At 37.2% G+C, this 20,696-nt stretch overlaps 1 protein-coding gene across 1 annotated transcript in view; it reads left to right on the forward strand.

Annotated features, from left to right (window-relative positions):
* POLA1 (DNA polymerase alpha 1, catalytic subunit) overlaps positions 1-20,696 on the forward strand; it is a 201,324-nt gene that overhangs the window by 114,101 nt on the left and 66,527 nt on the right. The window contains exon 35 of the mRNA XM_069784870.1: positions 20,179-20,295. Coding sequence (XP_069640971.1) covers positions 20,179-20,295 — 117 coding nt within the window. The remainder of the gene's footprint in view (positions 1-20,178; positions 20,296-20,696) is intronic.

Raw genomic sequence — 20,696 nt, forward strand, 5'->3', positions numbered from 1 at the left:
TGTTCCACTGATCACAACCCTCTGGGCCCAGACATTGAGCCAGTTTTCAGTCCACTGAGTTTTTCCAACCACTGGCTCATATCACTCCTTTTTTCTCTCTAGATTCAAGTACCCTGTGTTGCTGACACTTTTCACCCATGAATATACTTGCACATTCTGATCAAGTCACCTCTCAGTTTTCTTTTTTGATCGTAAGAGAGTGCTCTTCAAGGTCTGTTGCTGTAAGGCTTTTTTTCAAGGCCTTGAATCTTTGTTTATGGCTCTTCAGTATACCAGTTTGTTTTGTTTTTTTTTTTTTTTACTCTTGCCACCAGGACTGTGTGTGTTCACCAATACCTTTGAAGAAATTCACCTCAGTACTCATACACAGGTCTTCAGTATTGAATCTCCACATCTCGCTATGTCTGCCTTTAAAGCTTATGTTGAGTAACGTTATCTACCATGACTCCTTTTCTGTGGATAATTTCTGGCATACAGTATCTCCATTCTGTAGGTGTGAACTGCAGTCTTTGTTCCCATTGTGTTGTTTTTGTTTTGCTGCACTAACATGTATTTTGTTTTGAATGAGCAAAGTTTACCAAACCAATTTCCTCATGCTTATCATTATTTGCTGTTCTGCTTTTGTCATCTGTAAATTTTATCTGAATTAATTTCTCTTCTACGAATCACTGATGTAAATGTTGAAGAATGTGAGTGTAACCTTTTCTTTGTGATGCATCACCAGAATCCCTCTCTATCCCATATTGACAAATGCTTACTTGACTGTCATCACTTTGTGTCTCGTGGACAATTGATTTTTTTGAGGTGCTTCAACTTTGCACCTTTTAATCCATTTCACATGTAGTTTATTAACGCTGTGCAATGCTAATTCTATTCCAGTGTCCTTTGGAAGTAAATCAACTACCGTTCAAGAGATTAATTATAGTACATCTGCCTTTCTCAACCAATCTTACAATCTTATGAAAAAATGAACTGTCTTGTTTGGTTGAGGCTGTTCTGTATAAAAACATATTGACTTATATTAATTACATTCCTGTTCTTAAATTCTTGATCACTTGAAGTCCCTATCAGTATTTCTGTTGGTTTTCCTCAGGTTAATGTTAGACTGATGCATACAAATAGTTACGTGGGTTGTTCCTGTTTGCTGTATAATTATTTCAAGGAAAACTAGCATTTTGGGAGATACATGGGTCTCAGTCTTTTGAGGTAGCTTCAAGTGTTGGGAAGTCTAGCAAGTAGTGGATCTTCTTAGCTCTGATAGGGCTATTAAGTTCAAGCATTTGGCATGTGAATATGCTGAATTTTGAAGGCCTATTAAGTATTTTATTGCTAACAAACGAAAAAAATAGTTCTTCATCTTTATTTGCTACTAGACTGTTACTGTGACTTTCCAAACTACAGGACAAAGTTACACTTCCGTTTTTTTGTGCTGCAAATTACTTTGTTGTTTTCATCACATTATTGACTTGGTTCTATATTCTTAGTTAATATCTGTCTTAATTTTTCTTATTAGAGTTCTACTTCAGAAAACTTTTGATTTATGTTAGCAGCTGTCTGCTTTCAGTTTCCATTTCTTATACATCTGTTTTATACATTTTACCAAGTTAAAATTTGCTTGTAATTTTCCTTACCTTAAGAAAACGGACTTTGAAGTTGATTGGAACTGTTCTTTTACCCACATAAAATAATCCGCTTGTAATACTGGTTGCTAAGTAGTTGCAGTCTTCTACTCCAGTAATTTAATTTTTCTTTACCTGTCATAATGAAATTCAGAATTTGTTTCAGTTGTATAATTTTTTTAATTAAGTATTCTCTCTAGATTTTAGAAAATACTGGTTCTAGAGAGTTGGGACAACATGTATGTCTACCACGAACTCAAAGCAGCAACACCATAGCAGCAAAATTTTTCTAGCAGACAGGAAGTAACAAGGAACCTGTTTTGCTTTCAAGAGGTTGCAGCTGGAAAGCTCTCTTGGGCCGTACTAATTTCAGTATTGAGCTGTTGGCTTTAAAGGTCTTGCAGCTCGCAGTAGCAGGAAACCTTTTAAAAAAAGGAAGGAAAGTGTATTTGAAGGATCATACTTCACCTGCTATTTTTATGCAGTTTGTTCTTCCTGCATGTGATTTACTAAATAAAAATTTTTAGTGTTATGTTAAAAAAAAATTATCTGCAACAAAAATGTCCTGTTTATTTCCCTTGCTGTGTTGCTTATACACCAGTGTATAAGCAACAGAAAACAGTCTGTTCCCTGTTCTCACATTTTTTTTAGTTCAATGTGTTTGTGACAGGCCTGTATTTCTGTTGAGTTGGCTTTTTTTTTTTTTTTTTTTTTAATGCTTACACAGGAGCATCTGTTGCTTAAGGTCTATCTGGTTACTTTAGTTGGTGTCTGGAATAGTTTAGGCTGAAGAAACTCCTGGATGTCTTCATTCCACTCAAAGCAGTTCCAACCTTGATGTTAGGTCAGGTTGTTCAGGGAGGTTCTACAACCTATCTAAGCAAGACCACCGTGGGTGCAGACAGATCAATTTTGTGCAGCCCTTTTTCCTACTCTTAACGTGGCCCTATTCATCCTGAGTAGTCATGCAACCAGTTCCAGATGGTCATGTCCATTTCTGTGATAAAGGAGTAGTACTGGCTGGCTTCACATCAGTCCATTTGAAAATATTTTTAGTAATCTACGTTTTACATAATTTGTTTCCATCCATATGAGTTGATGTAAGTTGTTATATACCAGGGAGGGGGTTGGCAGCGTGTCTGGGACCTTTATGTTTGAGGCTTGGCAAGAATGGCAGCCAATTGATTGCACTGACTTGGTCCTCAGTATTTTCTTCACTGCTGCTACTGTGGCTGCTATTACTTCTTAAAAAAACCTCCAAACAAACCCCCCTATTTTCTGTTGTTGTTCTCATTGAGCGCTTGTCCTTCTAATTTTTTTCTTGCTAGCCTCAAAGCAGTTTTTAATAAAATTTACCATGTATTACATTGGTGTAAGTTTTGAAAACTTAACTTTTAAAGTTCTAAAACATTGCCACATTTTAGGTGTCTGCCATTTTGTGTGCCAAATCTGTCTAAAGCTGAGTTCTAGCTGAAATTTTAACCTAAAATGGATGAGCATTTTTTCAAGATTAAGGAAAACATGTTGTTTCTATCTTAAACTAATCCACAACAGCTCTTCTGAGATGCTGTTTTTTCTTTTTTACTTCACTTTGATGCTTGAGTTAGAGCAGATCAGCCTAGATTTTTGAGTGCTTTCTGTTCTTCATGGCAAGTAGCAGACATGCCCAATTTACAAGCCCTTTAAAAACTTAATAGAGAAGGCTATAAACTATCTCTCTCAAAATTCCATCTCCCTCTGACCTCTCTTGTCACGATCTCTGGTCTGCATCTGGACAGCTTGCCATGTATGGAGATTTTCTCTTAAAAGATGTTTATTATTAACCCGGAGATTGATACGGCATTGTGTACCAGACGTTACTGAAGAAATCAGTCTCTCCTAAAGAAGTGAAGAACTACGCAGTCTGGCTGTAGTGGGAAAGGTACATTAAGTCAAGGCCAGGAGGGAGGCAGAACAAGAGCTCTCTTTCTAAAAGAATAGGCAGGTTTAAGGGCAAGTTTGAGAGAGACCTAAGATGTCTGCAGGAAAGAATTGTGGGCAGGTGTTGAAAGTAGTTAGAGAAATGGATGGGTAGCTGAGGGGAGGCTAAGGAGGAAGCCTGACCATCTCAGAACACTTACCAAAAGGTTTTTTGAGACTTTGGAGTGTCTTGCTCGATAGTCAGTTTAATTAAATAACAGTAGCAGGAAGAAAATGGAGTCATTTAAGGTGAAGTAGGGCAGTATATGTTTATTATATCAAAATAAAGTATCCTACAGATATATTTTAATTATTCCAAATCAAAGTGTTATAAACCCCTAACTTGCAGTTGAAGTGTACACATCTTGATATATGAACTTGCCTAGTGAGGTCCACCAAGCAACTGCATTTATGCACAGTAGTGGTCATCTGAGGAGGAATGAATGGGAAAGGGGAAAATCTGATGTAATGTAAATCAGTTTAATTGAAGCCCACAGGCATGAAAGTGCTTGAGTTATAATCACTTGCTTATTGCATGATATTGCAGTAAAAGCAGTGTTAAAGTTCAAGTGACCTTGCTGTCCCTGAAATGCAGGTGCTATGGCTTTGAAGTCTTCAACATTTGGCTATGAGGAAGAGAATGTATTTCATCCTCCCTTCCTCTTTTCTATTGGTTGTCTCTTGTCATCCTATGAAAATCCATCTAGATTTGATAATTTTACAAACCTTTAAGAAAAATTTTTAGTATGGAGCAGAAGCTTGCATGATTTAAAAAAAAAAAAAAAAACAAAACCAAACCAAGTATGATTGCAATAATTGAGTATAGATGAGTAAAGAGACTAGAACTGGCACATGACACTGGAGCTGGACCTGGGTGGATGTAGAGGAAACTAAAAGTAAAGAAGCTGAATTGAGTGGAATTGGCTGAATTAGAATATTCAGATGGGGTATCTGCTGGATAAGCACCTGGCTGGGCAGGTAGACTTGAAATAGCGTGAGGCGGCAGGCATGGATGAAGATTGCCTGTGAAAATTTGGACAAGAAAAGCAAGCAATTATATTTGAGTATGATAGGTTTCATTAAAAAAGTATGAGAAAATTCCTAAGTCATTGCCTGCCTCTGCTATTGACAAATACTGGGCAAAATGCATAGCTTGCAGAGAAGGTAGAAATTCGCTGTTATTGTGGGTTACTCTGTTTATTTCAAGCAGCAAAATCTGTGTATTCCTTTAAACCCTATTTTGAAGAAGAACGGGCAGAAAGGTAGAAATTTATTTTTATTTTTTTTTAATTTAAAAATAGGAGAGGGATCCTGATATTGCAGAGTTGGACATCCAAAAGCTGAAAACCTCCTAGGATTAATACTGCTTGCTTAATTTTAATCCAGGTCATTTATGTGTGATGTTATCCCATTCTATCTTTTTTTCAGTACATTGCAGCCTATAGGTCAGAAAGCACTCATCAGATGAGCAGCTAGTCTTTGTTTCTCTCCATTGCGTAGTGCGTGCCCTTTACCTTACCGAGTGCACTCCCTGAAACTTTGCCTAGAATTATTTATTTTTCTCATGGAGTTTCCTGTGACATGCTTCACTGTATGTATGATTGAGTGCCTCTTAAAGAACATCTTTACAAGAGCCATATAAAGCAAGGGGACAAATGATTATTTTTATTTCTGAGGGAAGTGAGGCATAGGGGACTGAGCATCAAACACATCCATAAGTTTGGGTGCCCAATTTGTGAAGGAAAGGGCCTGATTTTTCAGAGTGTGTAGTATTGTGTAACTGCCCAAAGTACAGCTTTCAGGTTATAGTTGGGTCTACTCAAACTTCAGCTGTGTAGACCTTCCAATTTCAATGAAAACAGACTGATTCCTCAGGTGACCATTACCTGTGAGGCCTTTCATTCAACTGGAAGTGACTTGTCCAGCAGGATGGAGAATCTGTGTAGCAGAGCCAGCAGTGTGTTTCAGCTCCCTGGGGCCGGATTCAGTTGCCTTTAGCACTTTGTTTTCATTTCTTTGCACTCACCAGTGTTCACAGTACATGGAGATGTAGCAGTAGTCTTGTTCACTTCGCAAGCCTGTTTTATCCTAATGGCAATCCAGTCCTTTAATGAGAATTAAAATACAGATGTGGTCCTCTAACTGTAAATTGATACATGATTTGTATGTACAGGGAACGGAAATGAGGATTACACTGGCTTCTGATTGCATGCTTCTTGCAGCTTCATGTATTTTTCATATATTCTGCATTGAACATACAGTGAACATCCATTGCTAAAGGGTGCCATTGCATTTTATAGGAACCATGTGCATACATCTGATGACAGAATTTGGCCTGTATAGAGACATAACTTGTTTTAATTAATGGTATCATGAAAATTAAGCACTCAACCAGCCAGTCAGTTCCCTGTGGCATAATAAATGTTTCAGCACAAAACTCATGCTCCAGTAATATATAGCAAATTTATTGTGAAGTCAATTAGTAACATGTATTAGACTGTTTTCAGCAGTTTTTTTCTTAAGCAAAATTATTTCTCTATATTTGTAACATATTTCTGAAATAATTGGTTTTAATGTGGCTTCTTGGAAGTCTTAATAGAAGCCTATATTGTAACAATAAGTTCCTTACAATTATAAAGAAAATCAGTTAAGTTAAAAAATTATTAGTTTATTAAGTATATAATACTATTCATAGGCAAATGTTTTAATACAGTAGGTATTCTGTTAGAAATCAGCTGATCTGATAATTTTAAGAGATTCTTTATTTTCTTTTTAAGCAGCTGCTTCCTCTCGGAGTTTGGATTTTAACCATGACTTGACTTAAGCTTTCATGTCTTACTAATGCTGCCAGTGAGAGAACTTGAGCACTAAATAGTTTACTTAATTATCTGCTATATAATAGCTGCTAATATTTAAAAAAAAAAAAATTAAAAATGCCATCTCATCTTTAGGTCCGCTGTGGACAAAAAAAGCAAAGGCAGATAAGATGACTGTAGCTACCCTGTCTGCTTGGCACTATCTTCCTCCTCCCCTCTCTCACTTTCAGTTTTTAGTGTAATGAAGAGCAGGAGAACAATATTCTGTAATTAAGGATTCCATTAAGTTGAAGAAAAGAGCAAATGGAGTTGTTTGTTCTCCTAGCTGAAAAAATTTGTCTGGGGTGGGGGTTAGTGGTAGTAGTGTAGAAAGAGAGAGAGGTGGGTGGAGATACTAAGTCAGGGCTGTTTGTTGAATATACTGTTAAGGACTGTTACCATCCTAATTAATCAAGTTAGAAATTACAGCTGTAGTCGGTTTCCCCCCAATTCTTGTTATCAATTTTCTTCTCTTTTGAGACAAAGCAAATATAAATTTTGTGTTCATTTGTCATTCGTTCTTTGACTTCAGCATCTCTGAAAATAACAATGTAGCACAAAAGACCAGTATTTACCTAGTTGTAATGTGGGTTGCCATGGTGTTTTGCAAATTATTGCAATTATGTTCACCATGCGAGTCGCCCTTGGTAACTGGCGAAAAAACTGATAATCCTGTTTTGAACAAAAGGTCAAATTGCTGAATAGAAAGTCTTGATTAACTAAAAGATGTACAAAGTGGAATTATTTCCTACCATTCAGAAATAGTTCTTGATCGGGTTTGGGGGAGGGGGTGAGTAAGTACATCTGATTACTGAAGTACAAAGCATTGAAAGGATGTTGTCTTGAGCCTTTCATGTAGTCTTAATGGTGGCTTTTTTGTCAAATTTACCCATTTGCGGCATTGAAAGAGGCAGCTGCATTTAAGCTTGAGAGATGGTGCTTTTTCAAGAGTTCAGTGCATGGAAAGTTCTCAGCAGTATCTGCAGTTTACTATTAGACCTTCGGCTATTAAAACTGATGTGCTGCATTTGAGCCCATAGCTCTTGGTGCTTGTAAAACCCTCTGACTGATGATCTAATAAAGTGCTCTTACCGGACAATCTCTGATCAGATACTTTAAGGAAAAAAAAAAAAAAGAAGAAAAAAAAAAGGAAGAAAAAACCCCACAGCTCTGAAAAGGAGGGAAGTAGAAACACATGGCTATACTGAAAAGTTTGCTTTTGTAATCTGCAGTGGAAATATTAGTAAATATGACTTCATTTTAATTTTAAGTACTTTAAAGGCTCCAGAAATCATTTTTATTTACGTTTACAAAAGTAAAAAATAATCTGAAAAGGTTAAAAGTTCTTCATAATCACCAGTTCTTAACAATTACATGCAAATATATAGAGGGAATGGTCCTCTTCCCATCATCGTATTCAAGACTCTGTGATGGATTTCCTGCGCTTTAATGCTGTGAATTTCCTTTCCTCTTTCCTATTTTTTCCTATTGGGTGGCGCAAGGGAAGAGGTGAAGAGGATTAAGGGTTTTTCTTTTTTAATTATTCTACTTTTTGTTTTTAAATAGCTACCTGGAAATTAATTCTTAAAAACTTTGGAGAGCCTGTGTGAGAGCAGCATGAAAGCAAAGTAAACCTGAACAAGTTTGTGGGTTTACATTCTGCATCACCTAGCAACCCCCCGGCTCAGCCAGTTCTCTTGTCTGCCCCTAGTCCTGTTTACAGACCATTCAGACTGCTCTTCGAAACCATGAAAGATATTCAGTTTCATTAGTGCCATTCTCAAGGAGAAAATAATTAAACTTAAATGAACAAACACTGCTTAGCGATGCTTTAAACTTTTCTAGTTTAAGGTGACCAGACCGTTGAGACCGCTTTCTCTGCCATTACCTTTCACTCCATTGAGCTCCTCTAAACTGACTTATTGATGTATGTATGCACATTATCATTTTTAAAGTTTTCAGAACTGTATTAACTCCTTCAGTATTTAGAGGTGTTCATAACCATATTGCAAAGATAAATGTTTCACATAAACAACCTTTTTGTCTCTTTATCAACTTGAAATGTATACTTGAGTTGACAAACCTTACTGTTATTGCCACGTACATGAGTAAAATCTCTCTGTGTGTTCTGTATTACATCTAATGTCATATTGGACTTACTACTGCAAGACAGGTCCATGACAGAGGAAAAAATTCAAGGACTGTACAAATGTTTGAGGGGAGAGGGAAGAAGTTGTGGAAGAAGGTGGTGGAGTAGAGTGTTTTCAGCTTTCTAACCAAAGTAGAGGCACAGATTTTAAGAAATCCTGAGTTCTTACTGTTTGTATGTTGCTAGATTCTTTAACAGGCAATACATGGATGGGCTGTATGAGCTCTTTGTGCTTTGTTGACAGTTGACAGACAAAGCAAAATTTTTTTCTGAAGCAAGGTACTCTACTTAGCTATGACCTATTATAGCCTAAGAATGTGGCTTGCTTTGAGTTGTATAAGGAGAATATTTTGCAGAATGGATTTGAATATCCTTCTAGAGAGGTTTTAGCTCTCCATACAGAAATACATAAGACATCTTTCACTGATCCTTTTCTCAATGTAGTTTCCCATATGTAGTCATTTTAAGTATGCCTTCTCTCAGTTGCTTGCTTGAAATCCAGTTTAGCTGTTTTCAGATTGTCTTAAGTAAAATAAAATTGTTGGTCATTGCTGGTTCTCTTTTTGAGTGGTATGTTAGCCTATGAACACTTGTGCTCTACTTTTAATGTTTTGGGGCACATATTTTGTTGCCTAGAACCTTATTTTACTGAAGATAAGAAGACCAAGGTATTGGCTTTGATGTGAAGTAAAGCAGAACATACTTGCTAATTTAGTTTATAATGTACAACTGTTAAGGTTGGAATTTGTCCACTTGTGGTGCTATTACATGAGTTTAAATGAGGCCCACTGTTTGCATCAAACCTATCATAAGGGTTTGGAGTGCTCTATTATCTTTTCAGCAGGCTGATGACAGAGCCTGGTCTTTGCACAAATGAGATCAATAAGTTTCAAATAACTTGTATGAAATGACATGTGACTGTACATTTAAAGATGTCTTTTTAAAAAAAATCAATTTTTAATAACATGTAAAACTCTTACACTGACCTACAAGATATTTTGTACTTCTGTCTTGTTTGATAATTTTGTTTAAAGCATTTTTTACGTTAGCTTGAGCATTTGGGTTCTTTTTTTGGGGGGGGTAGGGTGCATTTTTTCTTCTGTTATCTCCTGCTTTGATTTCCCCCAGCCCCGAGACTTTCAATGGTCCAACTGATACGACAGATACTGCTGAGAGTAATATTTTCTGGAGATTAATGAAGTTTTCTTTCAGTCTTAGATGGTTTCTTTCAAATGTTTTTTTCAGTTCTCGATTAGAAAGCAATTCAAGTCCTATTACTTTGGAGTATCCAAATCACAAAATATCATTCTTGAAAATCTACAAACTTTAATTTTCAGCAGCCTAGAAATAGGCATATGATATTTTGTGGCTGATTTGCATCACAGGAGCAATGCATTATTGATAGGACCTCGAGGTATGTGAGTACTAAAGGAACTCCTAGAAGTATGCTCATGGGACAGAATTTTATTGTAGGCTAAATCCTCTCAAATTTATGTCCATTTTCCGTAATATCGAAAGGGACCTAAGTTTGGGTCTCTTCATTGGGTGTTTTAGATCAGAGCAGTTGGGTGCGAAAGGTGAGCTTCATGTTTCATAATGGCCACCCGGAACCCGCATCAGTGCTTCTATCATTCTAGTATTGTCCGATTTTTCAAGATAGAAGAACACTTTGTGTTCTTCTGAGAAACTCAGGTAGTATTTATTTCCTCTCTTGTGCTTTCTTTAAGGTAGCAAGTTAGTGTAGCTACATTGCCCTCAATTACAGTTTGTCTGGTTGCTTTGGACCTTCACAATCTGGTCCTTCGAAGGTGTGGTTCCCATTGATTCCAGTTGCCTTTGAGTCAGTTTGGGCTGGCAGCTTTCCAGTGGGGAACTGAGACAACAGAAACGAGTGTCTCTGAAAACAGGAGGTTTCAGTCGATATTATTTTGGAGAGGGTATCCTTCTTTTTTACCAGCAGTACTGTCTCACCGGGTGGTAAAGTGATCATTTGCCTTCCACTAGGAAGTTGTTGGCTAAGACGCTTCAATTTGATAACATCCTTTAATGTGGTTCCTGTGATAATAATACTGAATATATAGCCAACCATCTCCAGGATTTATACTGCTTTCAAGTAGTACACTTTCAAAAGCAATTCATATCTCCTTGTTACTATTCTTTCGTTTAAGAGACAGTTTTGTATTTTTCCTGAAAGATCGCGTCTATCCATTAATCAGCCTGGATAATGCTGAATTCAAGAGGAGCAGAATGAACCATCCAGGAAAGGAATTTCCCTTCTTTATAAGAGTTTTATCCACTCCATCCCACAGCTGAATTCAGATCAGTTATATAGGCCAAAACTCAAGAAGCCCTGAAAATGAGGAAGTGCTTTGAAAAGAAATTGAAATCGTATCTTCAACTTCCATTGAAGTGAGGCAGCATGAAATGGAGTGTGAAATGCCGTGGTCCCTGTTTACTTTTTCCCTAAATTGGATGATCAGGTAGTATCAGACTCTAAAAATACTCATACTGGGAAATGTAATCTATTTTTTCTGGATGAGGAACTAGCTACAATACTTATTGTATAGAAAAAGAAAAATGAATGTGAAGTCAGTGGCCAAGTGTGAGTTGATAAAATAGTTCCTTGTCTTTACTGGTGATCCAGATAGTCATATACCACACTGGATCTATGATCAGGTCTCTTAATGCCCTCTAGTTAGCTTTATGTATAAATTTCAGTTGTTGTTTCTATAATAGTTACTATTTCTATTGCTTCTTGGAATTTAAAGCCAAATGTACACAGCACCTAACAAAATACCAGAGAACATGGAATAAGCATTCCCTGGGTAAGGGATTTAAGCTGTAGGATAAATTTATAAAGGAATTTATGTAAACCTAAGTTGCTTCACCATTCTAAGCATATGCTGCAATATCTTTTCTTTCAGCTAGAGCAAGCTTGGCAGCATGCTTAACATGGTACCTATCCCACTTAAACTAAAAAGACAAAAGCTCTAGTCAGCCAGCATCAGTAATAGACTCTTGACCCAGCTCCTTTTATAAAACAATTTATTTGAAGAGTCTGTGAAAATATCAAAGGAATTTATTATTGGAGGTGATTGAATGTTACAGTTAGGACAGCAGTATAAAGCCTTAAAACAAAACATCCTCAAAGATCATCTTTCGTTTATACACTCAAATTGGAGTATAAATATGTTAGATGACTTAGTTTTAAGAGATTTTTTACTTGAAAGTTTCAGTTATGCCTGGCAGTTAAAGAGAAATTACACACACTCTTCATTTTGAAATTCTTTCACATTTTTAAATTCTACGATGAAATTCAGACATACCTTTTCTCTAGTAAGGGACCTCTTGAACCTAACATTAGAGCTTCTGACTTAGTACAGTTTGATCTCTTTGTAGTAACATATTAAAGAAGTGGAGAGAGCTTTTCCAGTAATTTCTTGTTAAAATTTTGACAAAGTGGAAAAGAAGGTTGGAATGACTAGTATATCAATAACAATGTCTATCCATATACTACTTTGACATCTGATTATGTCTGAACCTACTTATTGAAGAGGCTTTGCAGGTCCCCTAGATTTCCTTCAAAGATAAAATGACATCCTTCTTATGGTCTTACAGATATATTTTTTAATTAGTGCTTGGTATCTGGTTTGCTTGTGGAATATCAAGCCCTGCAGGATCCTGAAGAAGTTGCTAACCCAGAATTCTGCGTCACTGATTGCTTCTAACTCTACTACTCTTGTTTTTTAGGGTTGGTTTGCATGATTCTTGTCAATAGAGTGTGCCTGCTCATTCCTTATCAAGCAAATCGTCATTGATAGCAAAAATGTCAAAATAGATAAGATGCAGCAGCACCTGTGAAGCCGCAGGCCCACATTCTATTTCCAGAGCTAACTTCTGGTGGTAGTCTTTTATAGAAGTAAAAAAAAAGTCGTTTTTTTCAGAGAAGTTGGTGTTTCCATGGTTTTATAAAGGCTTCATTTCTGATGGTGGTCATTTTGCTAGAAGATGAGGAAGGAAGGGCCTGACGGCTCATTTTCCATATATGATGCTCTTCTGTGACAGGATATTCTTTTTTGTTTCCCTCACATTTCTTTCTGACAAGATTATCTCCAAATTTCACCTTGATGAAGAATTTACCTGTCTTTTCCTTCCCCTGCCCAAAGAGGGTGGGTGACCAAGGGGTAGTTTTTTAGATATCATGAGGTGTTCCTTTCATATGTTGATCCAGTCTTTTATAAGGTCAGACAATTCAGTCTCCAGGTTGTTTGTATTAATAGCTACAAGTTCCAAAGGAATGGCCGTCTCTCTGCTCAGGCTGTCTAGGAGACGCATAGACTTGTGTGGAGCCCTCCTGATCAAGTGTTCTCCACGAAGTCTGCTTTGCTAGTCTCACTGATACATTACTCCATCCATAAGATTGATCAAGCAACTATCTGATGTATTTTTGTACTTTGGAGGGACAATCAGGGTGAAGCAGCTAGCTGGAAGGAGCTGGAGAAAGTACATGAAGCAGGCAGGCACCAGGATACTGCAAAGAGTTACTTTTCCTTCAGATGAGAATAGTGTTTCTGATTATGCCAATCCTAGCCTCATCAAGTCCACCATCTTGAGAAACCCTTTCAAAAATTGAATGAGTCTATGCCTTTCTAGTGTCTAGCAGCAGTAGAATTGATTTCTTTGTAAGAGAGGTCTTCTGAAGTTTTTACCAGGTACATTTCCCCATTAAAAACTGGGATGTTGCCTGAGGCACCTGAGTTATGCTGGACTTCACATTACTAAGTGAGTAGAGTTTCCCATGTGAAGTCTTATTTCACTATTTATGATAGCATCCCTGACCTGAGGGGATTTCTTCTTGGGATTATAGCAGTGGCAGGTAGGCGTCACTCAAATCTGTGTTGTCTACTGAAATTCCAGTGTGTGACACTAGTTCTCACGCTGTCATTCCGAGTTTCATTGCTGCTGAGATCTCTCCAAGATGGTGCAAGTACATTGGATCAAGTCAGTGTTATTACTAGAGTGTTTCTTTGTTCTGAACAGGCAAAAAAGCAGATTAGAAGTTGAAATTACTTAAAAGTAATTGGGTTTCTGGTACACAGCAGAAAAACTTTCCTGACTTTACAGCAGTAGCTCATCTTTAAGTTGATATTGATACCAACCTTGGTGTTTGAACTGTAAAATTGTGATGTAATTTTCAAAAGATGTAGCTACTACTAATAGTCAAAACACTTGCCAAAGAATGTGCAAACAGAGGTTTTGGCTCAAATTCTAATTTCTGAGATGCTGTATACTACTAAGGAACATTTGTCCATCTGCTCCCCCAAACATTCATGTATGTACAGAAGACACACACAGGTGGAACAGGGAGGACACACCTGCGATGTAGAACTAGTTATTGCAAGTGGAACTGATAACTTTAAGGTCACTGAGTCAAGCCCACTGTTGCCACAAGAAACTTCATATAAAATATTTCATAAACTCATCTATCTTTTAACATTGCATGGGACTATCAGTAGATTTGATAGTTTACCCAGTAATGCAATATTGGTGGAACCTCATCCTTCCAGAGGATTTAAAGCCACTTCAACCAGATTTGCCTTGTTAGGCAATGCTATCCATAATAATGGACATTGGCAGGAAAATGGGGTTTGAAGCTTCTGACCTCAGAATTAGTGGAAATAATATGCTTTTGTAAGAGTAGTCTGAAAGGAGAGGTCAGTTTGACGTTAGAGTGGCTTGATTACTAACTCACAATGATGCTTGGATAAGAAAATTTTTGTTGTGTTGTCCCTTACCTCAGCCTTCCAAAAGCTGCTTTGCTGATCAATGACATGAACAGCAAGCTTATGCTGGTTGACTAGGAAAGCATGTCCAGGTTGTGTTCCTACACTTCCCTTCTGGAAGGTTTGATGATTTAAGGTGATAATTTCAGCTCTGCAGTGAGAAAGCCAGGGATTCTGGATCCAGTGTGCTTGAGGTTAGGTATCCCAGCCATCTGGAGATTGGACGTCATCCACCAAGATACCATTTTCAAAAATCTGCATTAAGATTGTCTGCAATGGAGAGTAAGATTGTAGGGAAGCAAGCACTAATTACATTTTAAATTCAACTCCAAAGTGACTGATAGTGACCTCTGAATAATTTTCAGTGCTTGCAGCTTTCTTCTTTTTACTAGTGCATTTTTTCATTCCATGTGAACTTTTAAAGCATTGTAGCCCCTCAGCACCCGGACTGTCTGAAGGCAGGAACAGATACAGAACTGAAGTGTCATAGAGAAGCACATCCAGTCCTCTACTGTAGCAGGCAACCAAGCTACACTGTAAAATGTAATTTGTAAAAACTGTTAAGATAAAGCTCAATAAATGTATGTTGTTGACTCCTGCAACTTCTATTTGAAAGGCTGTTCCAAAACCACTTGCCTCTGTATTGTGGGGGTAATATTTATAATGCTTGTTGATCACTAGAATGTGAGAAGCTAATTCTCAAGAACAGACTTATAAAGAAAGAAAATTACTTTTGACTTGCAAATTTCTCCCCATTAGCTACGGTTTGTGGACATAGTACTCTTTAGGGATTTTCTTTTATACTGTGCATTTACTTCAGGGTTTTTTTGCATACATTTTTTTATATTTTAAAATGAACTAAGCATTTGTAGACAGAATGTTTGGAAATGCTAGTTGCTTTTTTTTTTTTCCCCCCTATATCAACTTGTATTTCATTTCCCACAGTGTTGCAAATATCAAGTGGAACAAAACTGAAGATTTCCTATTATGATTTTGTTTGATCTATTGCAAATTAATTTACAGACTCATTGATAGCTGCTGGGAAATGAAGGATTGGTTTTGTTTGGTCAGTGAAGACAACAGGCATGGATCAAATAAGGGTTAGCAATAATGCGCTTGAACAAATTGAATCAGAACATAATGCATGTATTGAATTTGATTGCAACATGCATGTCCATGGAAAAGTTTTTTGTTTAAAACAAGTCAAGTCTATGGCTTAATTATCAAAGCAAAACAAGAGACATAAAGAGCTACATGTTTCTGATACTGCTTTTTTCAAAAATAGCTCCCTTCACACAGTTATCTACATGTTTAATTTACATGCATAATAGCAACAGTTATTGTTGTCATTTGTTAAGAGAGATTAACAGATAGTAAGTACAAACAAACGCAAATAAGGCCTGAATAGAGAGGTGACAGAGAAGAAAAGACCTCTTTAATGTTAATTATAACTGGTAGGAAGTCTATACAAATGACACTAACTGTTTTCTGTATGAATTGAAGGGACATTTAGCTGGTTACACATAACATGTTTGGTTTTTTACTGTAGGCAGCAACTTAGATCTCCTTTTTTAAAATATAGTTTATTGAGAAATGTACTGTTCAGTGGAAGTTGTATGTTTTGATCATTATTTCTTAGTAGTTGAAAACAAGTATAATGGTAAGCTGTTGAATTTGAATGCTTATTTTCATCCTAACCTATTGTTTTTAGTTGAAGCAGAGTTTTTCAGTCTTTTTTCACCTGTATTTTGTTACCAGCAAAGTTCCCAGCACTTTCTTCAACAGTGACTGCATTAGACTGAAATAACTGCATAAACTTGCTTCAAATGTCATTATTCAATGGTAATTTGGGTGGACCATCTGTGCATTCCCTTATAAGACAATAGAAGCACTACCTTGCAAGTGGTGTAGTCCTTTGTTTCTTAATTGTTAGCTAAAAATGCCAATAGGTGGCAGAAAACACACTTACTTTTATCATGCATTATTTTTGTGGTTGTCTATTTTTGATTATTCTGCTCAGCTGAAGTTGGGATGCTGCTCCCATTCCAGGCTTTGTTTTTTCAGTTGCACTTGCATTCCCTAACTAAATACTTCACTATCTGGCAGTTTCCATGCTTTGTTTTTCTAGTATAATAAATTGTTTTAAAGTTCAAATGTAGTCATTCAATATGTTTTGAGTCATGAAGTGTTCTCTTTGTGCACACAGGCTCTTTTCATAGTTACAGCTGAAACAATTACACTCTTAAACAGGAGGGGTTTGGAATGGGTGAGGACACCCTCCATGCCTCCCCTTGCCTGGCTGTGTATTTTAAGGCCCTGTTTGTGTGAGACTGCTACCAGATGTTTCACAGGAGGGTAGAGATGCCACATAATAAGCAAATATGGTATAAACAGCTTTCCTCACAGAGCATAGCTTTTGTCTCTAAGAATTAACTTAATGGAAGATCTGTGACAATACATTATCCTTTGCAGAAGCGTTTGTGTGTTTTCCCTCACAGTGGCTCTAATGATATCCTCAGTACTCACAGAAGTGAGTGCTTGAAGATCTCAATGCTATCCTTGAGGAGCTTTTTTCCGTAAAAGGTTATTCCATGTCTACTAAAGTTGAGTTATTTAAAAAATATGAGGCAACAGATTAACACCTTCCTCTTTTAGAAATAAATCTTAGGTACCTTTGCAAAACCAAAGCTAAGGACTAGCTTTTTCACTTGAGGCTCATTTGTGTCTGCTGACTCCAGAAGACACAGGTCAGGTGTCTATGTTAGGTCAGGTCTTAAATTAGGACTTTTCATGGTGAAGCATCTGCTGATGAAGTAGCTCAGTCTTGTTGAGCGGCATCTATCTTTCTAATGTCACTTGTGAAATATTTGTCATAAATAATTTGTATGTGACAAGGAGAGTGGTACTAAGATTGCTAGGGCAACAGTTGGGCAAGAGACCAAAATTAAATCCACAGTAGATTTCTGAATTCTTGGAATTTTCTCACTGTGCAGTATTAAATATGTAATGATTTACATTGTTAATCTACATAACAATAAAACTCAAACATAGTGATCAGATACACTGATCATACTGTTTCCAAAAAGCTTGCTCTGACATTAGATGTACATTTATTTTATTAAGAGTCTAGAGCAGCATTTGTCTCATCCCAAAATCTGTTAGGTGAATTCTTTTTGGAGATGCTTTTTTCCTCCTCCATTTACTATAAACGGATTGTAGGGTGACTAGCTTAGACCAGGTATCAAGCTTTTAGATATCCAAAGTTGGGTGAAATGAACCCTAACTGCATATCTTAACAGACTCTTTCCATTTCTGCATTACAGACTTGAGCACACTTTTTAGGTAGTGCTATATACCTTGACGTTGGCGTGAAGTTCCCCACAAAGTTCTTCTGGTCTGCCCACATGGGCATAAAAGCTCCTCTCTGCCAGAGCAACGGGAAGTGTCTTGATGGGCTTGGAACTGAGTGGGATAATACTGAGGATATATCATGGCTGGAGAAATGATGAAAGATAAGTCTCTGGAAGAAGTGAAGTTATTTGGAAAGGATTTGATATTTCATCTTCAAACAAACAAACAAACAAAAATTGAATCAGACTTCTAGCACTTTTGAAAAGATTATAGAAGAATATATTTTTAAGTTGAAGAAAGGGATAAAGCTGACAAACATGAAAGAACACAGTGTTCAGGTTATCTGATCCTTTAGAGAACAAACTGAAAAAACCAAAAAAATCTCTGCCTATACCAGTAAATGATAGGAAAGACATTGACAAAAATTTTTAAAAAATAAATAAAGCAAAAGTTTTAAGAGTAGACATAGTCAAATCCCATTTTAACAAGGTTTTGGAAAATGGAAAACTAAAATTTATGTATTCCTCCACACAAATTCCAAAGCATTTGCAATGAAGTAACTCAAATATCTACCTTGAAACTCAGCTACTGACAAAGTCGTACTGAATCAGGATGCTGGATTACTGAGGTACAAAATACAGATTCCGTTTTGGCCATGCTGGTGAGGAAAGAAAAAACATCGTGTCTTATTAACAAATCTGCTTTGCCAGCAAACCAGAATCTCCAGGAAATGAAAGCCAGAAAAGGTATAGAGTTGCAGGCTTTCATTACTGACTTGTAACCAAGATGGTGATAGTGACGATAGCGCTCTGAGTGGAGCTGTGGAAACTGGAAGAGTAGGAAAAACATGGTAATAATTGGAAACCTGAGCTGCCACACTGTGGAAATTAGGTAGAAGTCATTGCCAGAGTGTAATGTTGGCACAGCTTGTTAAAGAGCCAGTGAGAAGGGAAGCAAGCAACATTCTGAGTTGTCCTCTGATTCCTAATATTTCTGTCAAAGTACCAGGAATCCTGGTATGGTTAGATTAAAATTCTTTGCAGGAAGAACAAAAACAAATTTTGGAAACAGAGGCAAAAATAATCAGTCACTGTTCCCAGCAGAGACATCAACAGCTGGTAAATACCATCTTGTTTCTGTATAAATTCATGTTTGTCTAGCATCCTGAATATAGTGTGCAGTACTGGTTTCATCTCCCTCCCCATTTGTCCCATTTTCTCCCACCCTAGCGTTTCAAAAAGGACTGGGAAGAGATTCAGAGAAGGGCAACAAAGATGTAGAGTGGTTTCCATGCAAGGAACAACTAAGTAAATTAGGACTGTGGTTTGGAAAAGAGTTTGATTGCAGATGATGTGATGGAGGTCTATAAAATCATGAGTGGCATGGAAAAGGTGAATGCAGAATGATTATTCCTAGTCTCTCCTGATACAAGAGCTAGAAGGCATTAAAAAAAAATTCTTTTTTTTTGGTGTGTTCAAGAGAAATGATATTTTTTTCATATAGTGTGTGGTTGTTCTGCAGGATGTTGTAGATGCTAAAAGTTTACATTGGTTTGAAAAGCACTTGAAGTTCATTGGAATGGGGGTAGTAGCGCATCCATCACCACTGAATATAGACAGTGATTCAGGAAGTTCTGGAGCCATTTCTAAAAGCTAGGAAAATCTTCTGGAAAACTTCTACTGTGTGCTTTCTTTTACGCTGTTCCTTAGGTATCTGCTGTTGGTGATTTTTAGAGATGAGGTGTGGCATTGGTTTAACCTGTGGTTGGACCTGGTACAAAAGGTACATCCTTACCAATCCCAGAAACATTCTTTCTTTCATACTCTTAAGAGAAGCCTTTTGCGTTGTCTCCGTGAACTGACAGAGAGCGAGCTGGCTCAGATTTTATTTCATTTTAACTCAGCAAAATGTTAGTTTTTCCTAAATGAGTCAGTTTGTGTTGAAGTCTTGATAGCTTTTTATAAAAAAAATATTAAAAAAAAAAAAAAGAGAAAAGAAAAGACAGCTTCTGGCTGTCATCAGAAAACCAAAAAGTTACAACTGTTTTTCCCTTCTAAAGCGCAAGCAAGGAAATGGCACTTTACTTTAAAATTTAATTTGTTATTTGTCTTGCTGTCTGGTCTACGTAGTTGTATAAAACGATTCTGTTACGTGTTAACATTGTCTGAACTGGAGAAAAGCAGCGGTTTCAGTATATTTTAAGGAAGGGATGACCACAGTGTGCAGAATGTGGGATTTTGAAGCAAGAAGACCAGCTTTGTTCTTCACCATTGAGTGTGTTACCTTAGACAAGGACCTTTACCTCTTTATACATATTATAGTATCAGCTTCACTGAGGATGTTAAGGTTGGGATTTTGTTTCTTCCTTGAGTATGATTCATTGTTTAGGTAGGGTAAAAAGAAGCTATAACTTGAAATTTTTGGTAAAAATGTATTTTCTTCTACGTTCTCCCTTTCTGTAGGGTTGGTTAATATGTGAGGAGCCAGCTTGCCAGAATCGAACCCGTCGACTTCCCCTGAGTTTTTCCCGGAGTGGCCCTGTGTGCCAGGCCTGCAGGAAGGCTGTTCTGAGACCAGAGGTGAGTGGTTTAGGACAAAGCTTTGACAGCAGTGGAGCAGGATTCTCATGAAGCTTGCCTCTCTCTCAACTCTGCCTTTCAAAGGTAGCAGGATTAAGCAGGAATTTTTAATTAGTTTATTAGTTTAAAAGGGACTGTTTATGCTTTTCCTACTCCACATTTAAGCTGCGTCCTCATTGCTGTGAAAAGAGCATGCCACACAGCTGCTGTGTTTGGAAATTTTCCAGCTGATGAGCATTTGGTCAGCAAACTAGAATTTGCTGGAATGTTTCTGCTGGAATACAGGTAAATTAAAGCAGACAAACAAAACCAACCTTCCGAAACAAAAACAACTACCTGCTTTTCTGCTGACTGGTTCTCACCTGACTGAATTTGGTGCTAAGGAGCTGGAGGTGGCCTTT

Source organism: Haliaeetus albicilla, chromosome 6 (genome assembly GCF_947461875.1).
Source record: "Haliaeetus albicilla chromosome 6, bHalAlb1.1, whole genome shotgun sequence".
Classification (NCBI taxonomy): domain Eukaryota; kingdom Metazoa; phylum Chordata; class Aves; order Accipitriformes; family Accipitridae; genus Haliaeetus; species Haliaeetus albicilla.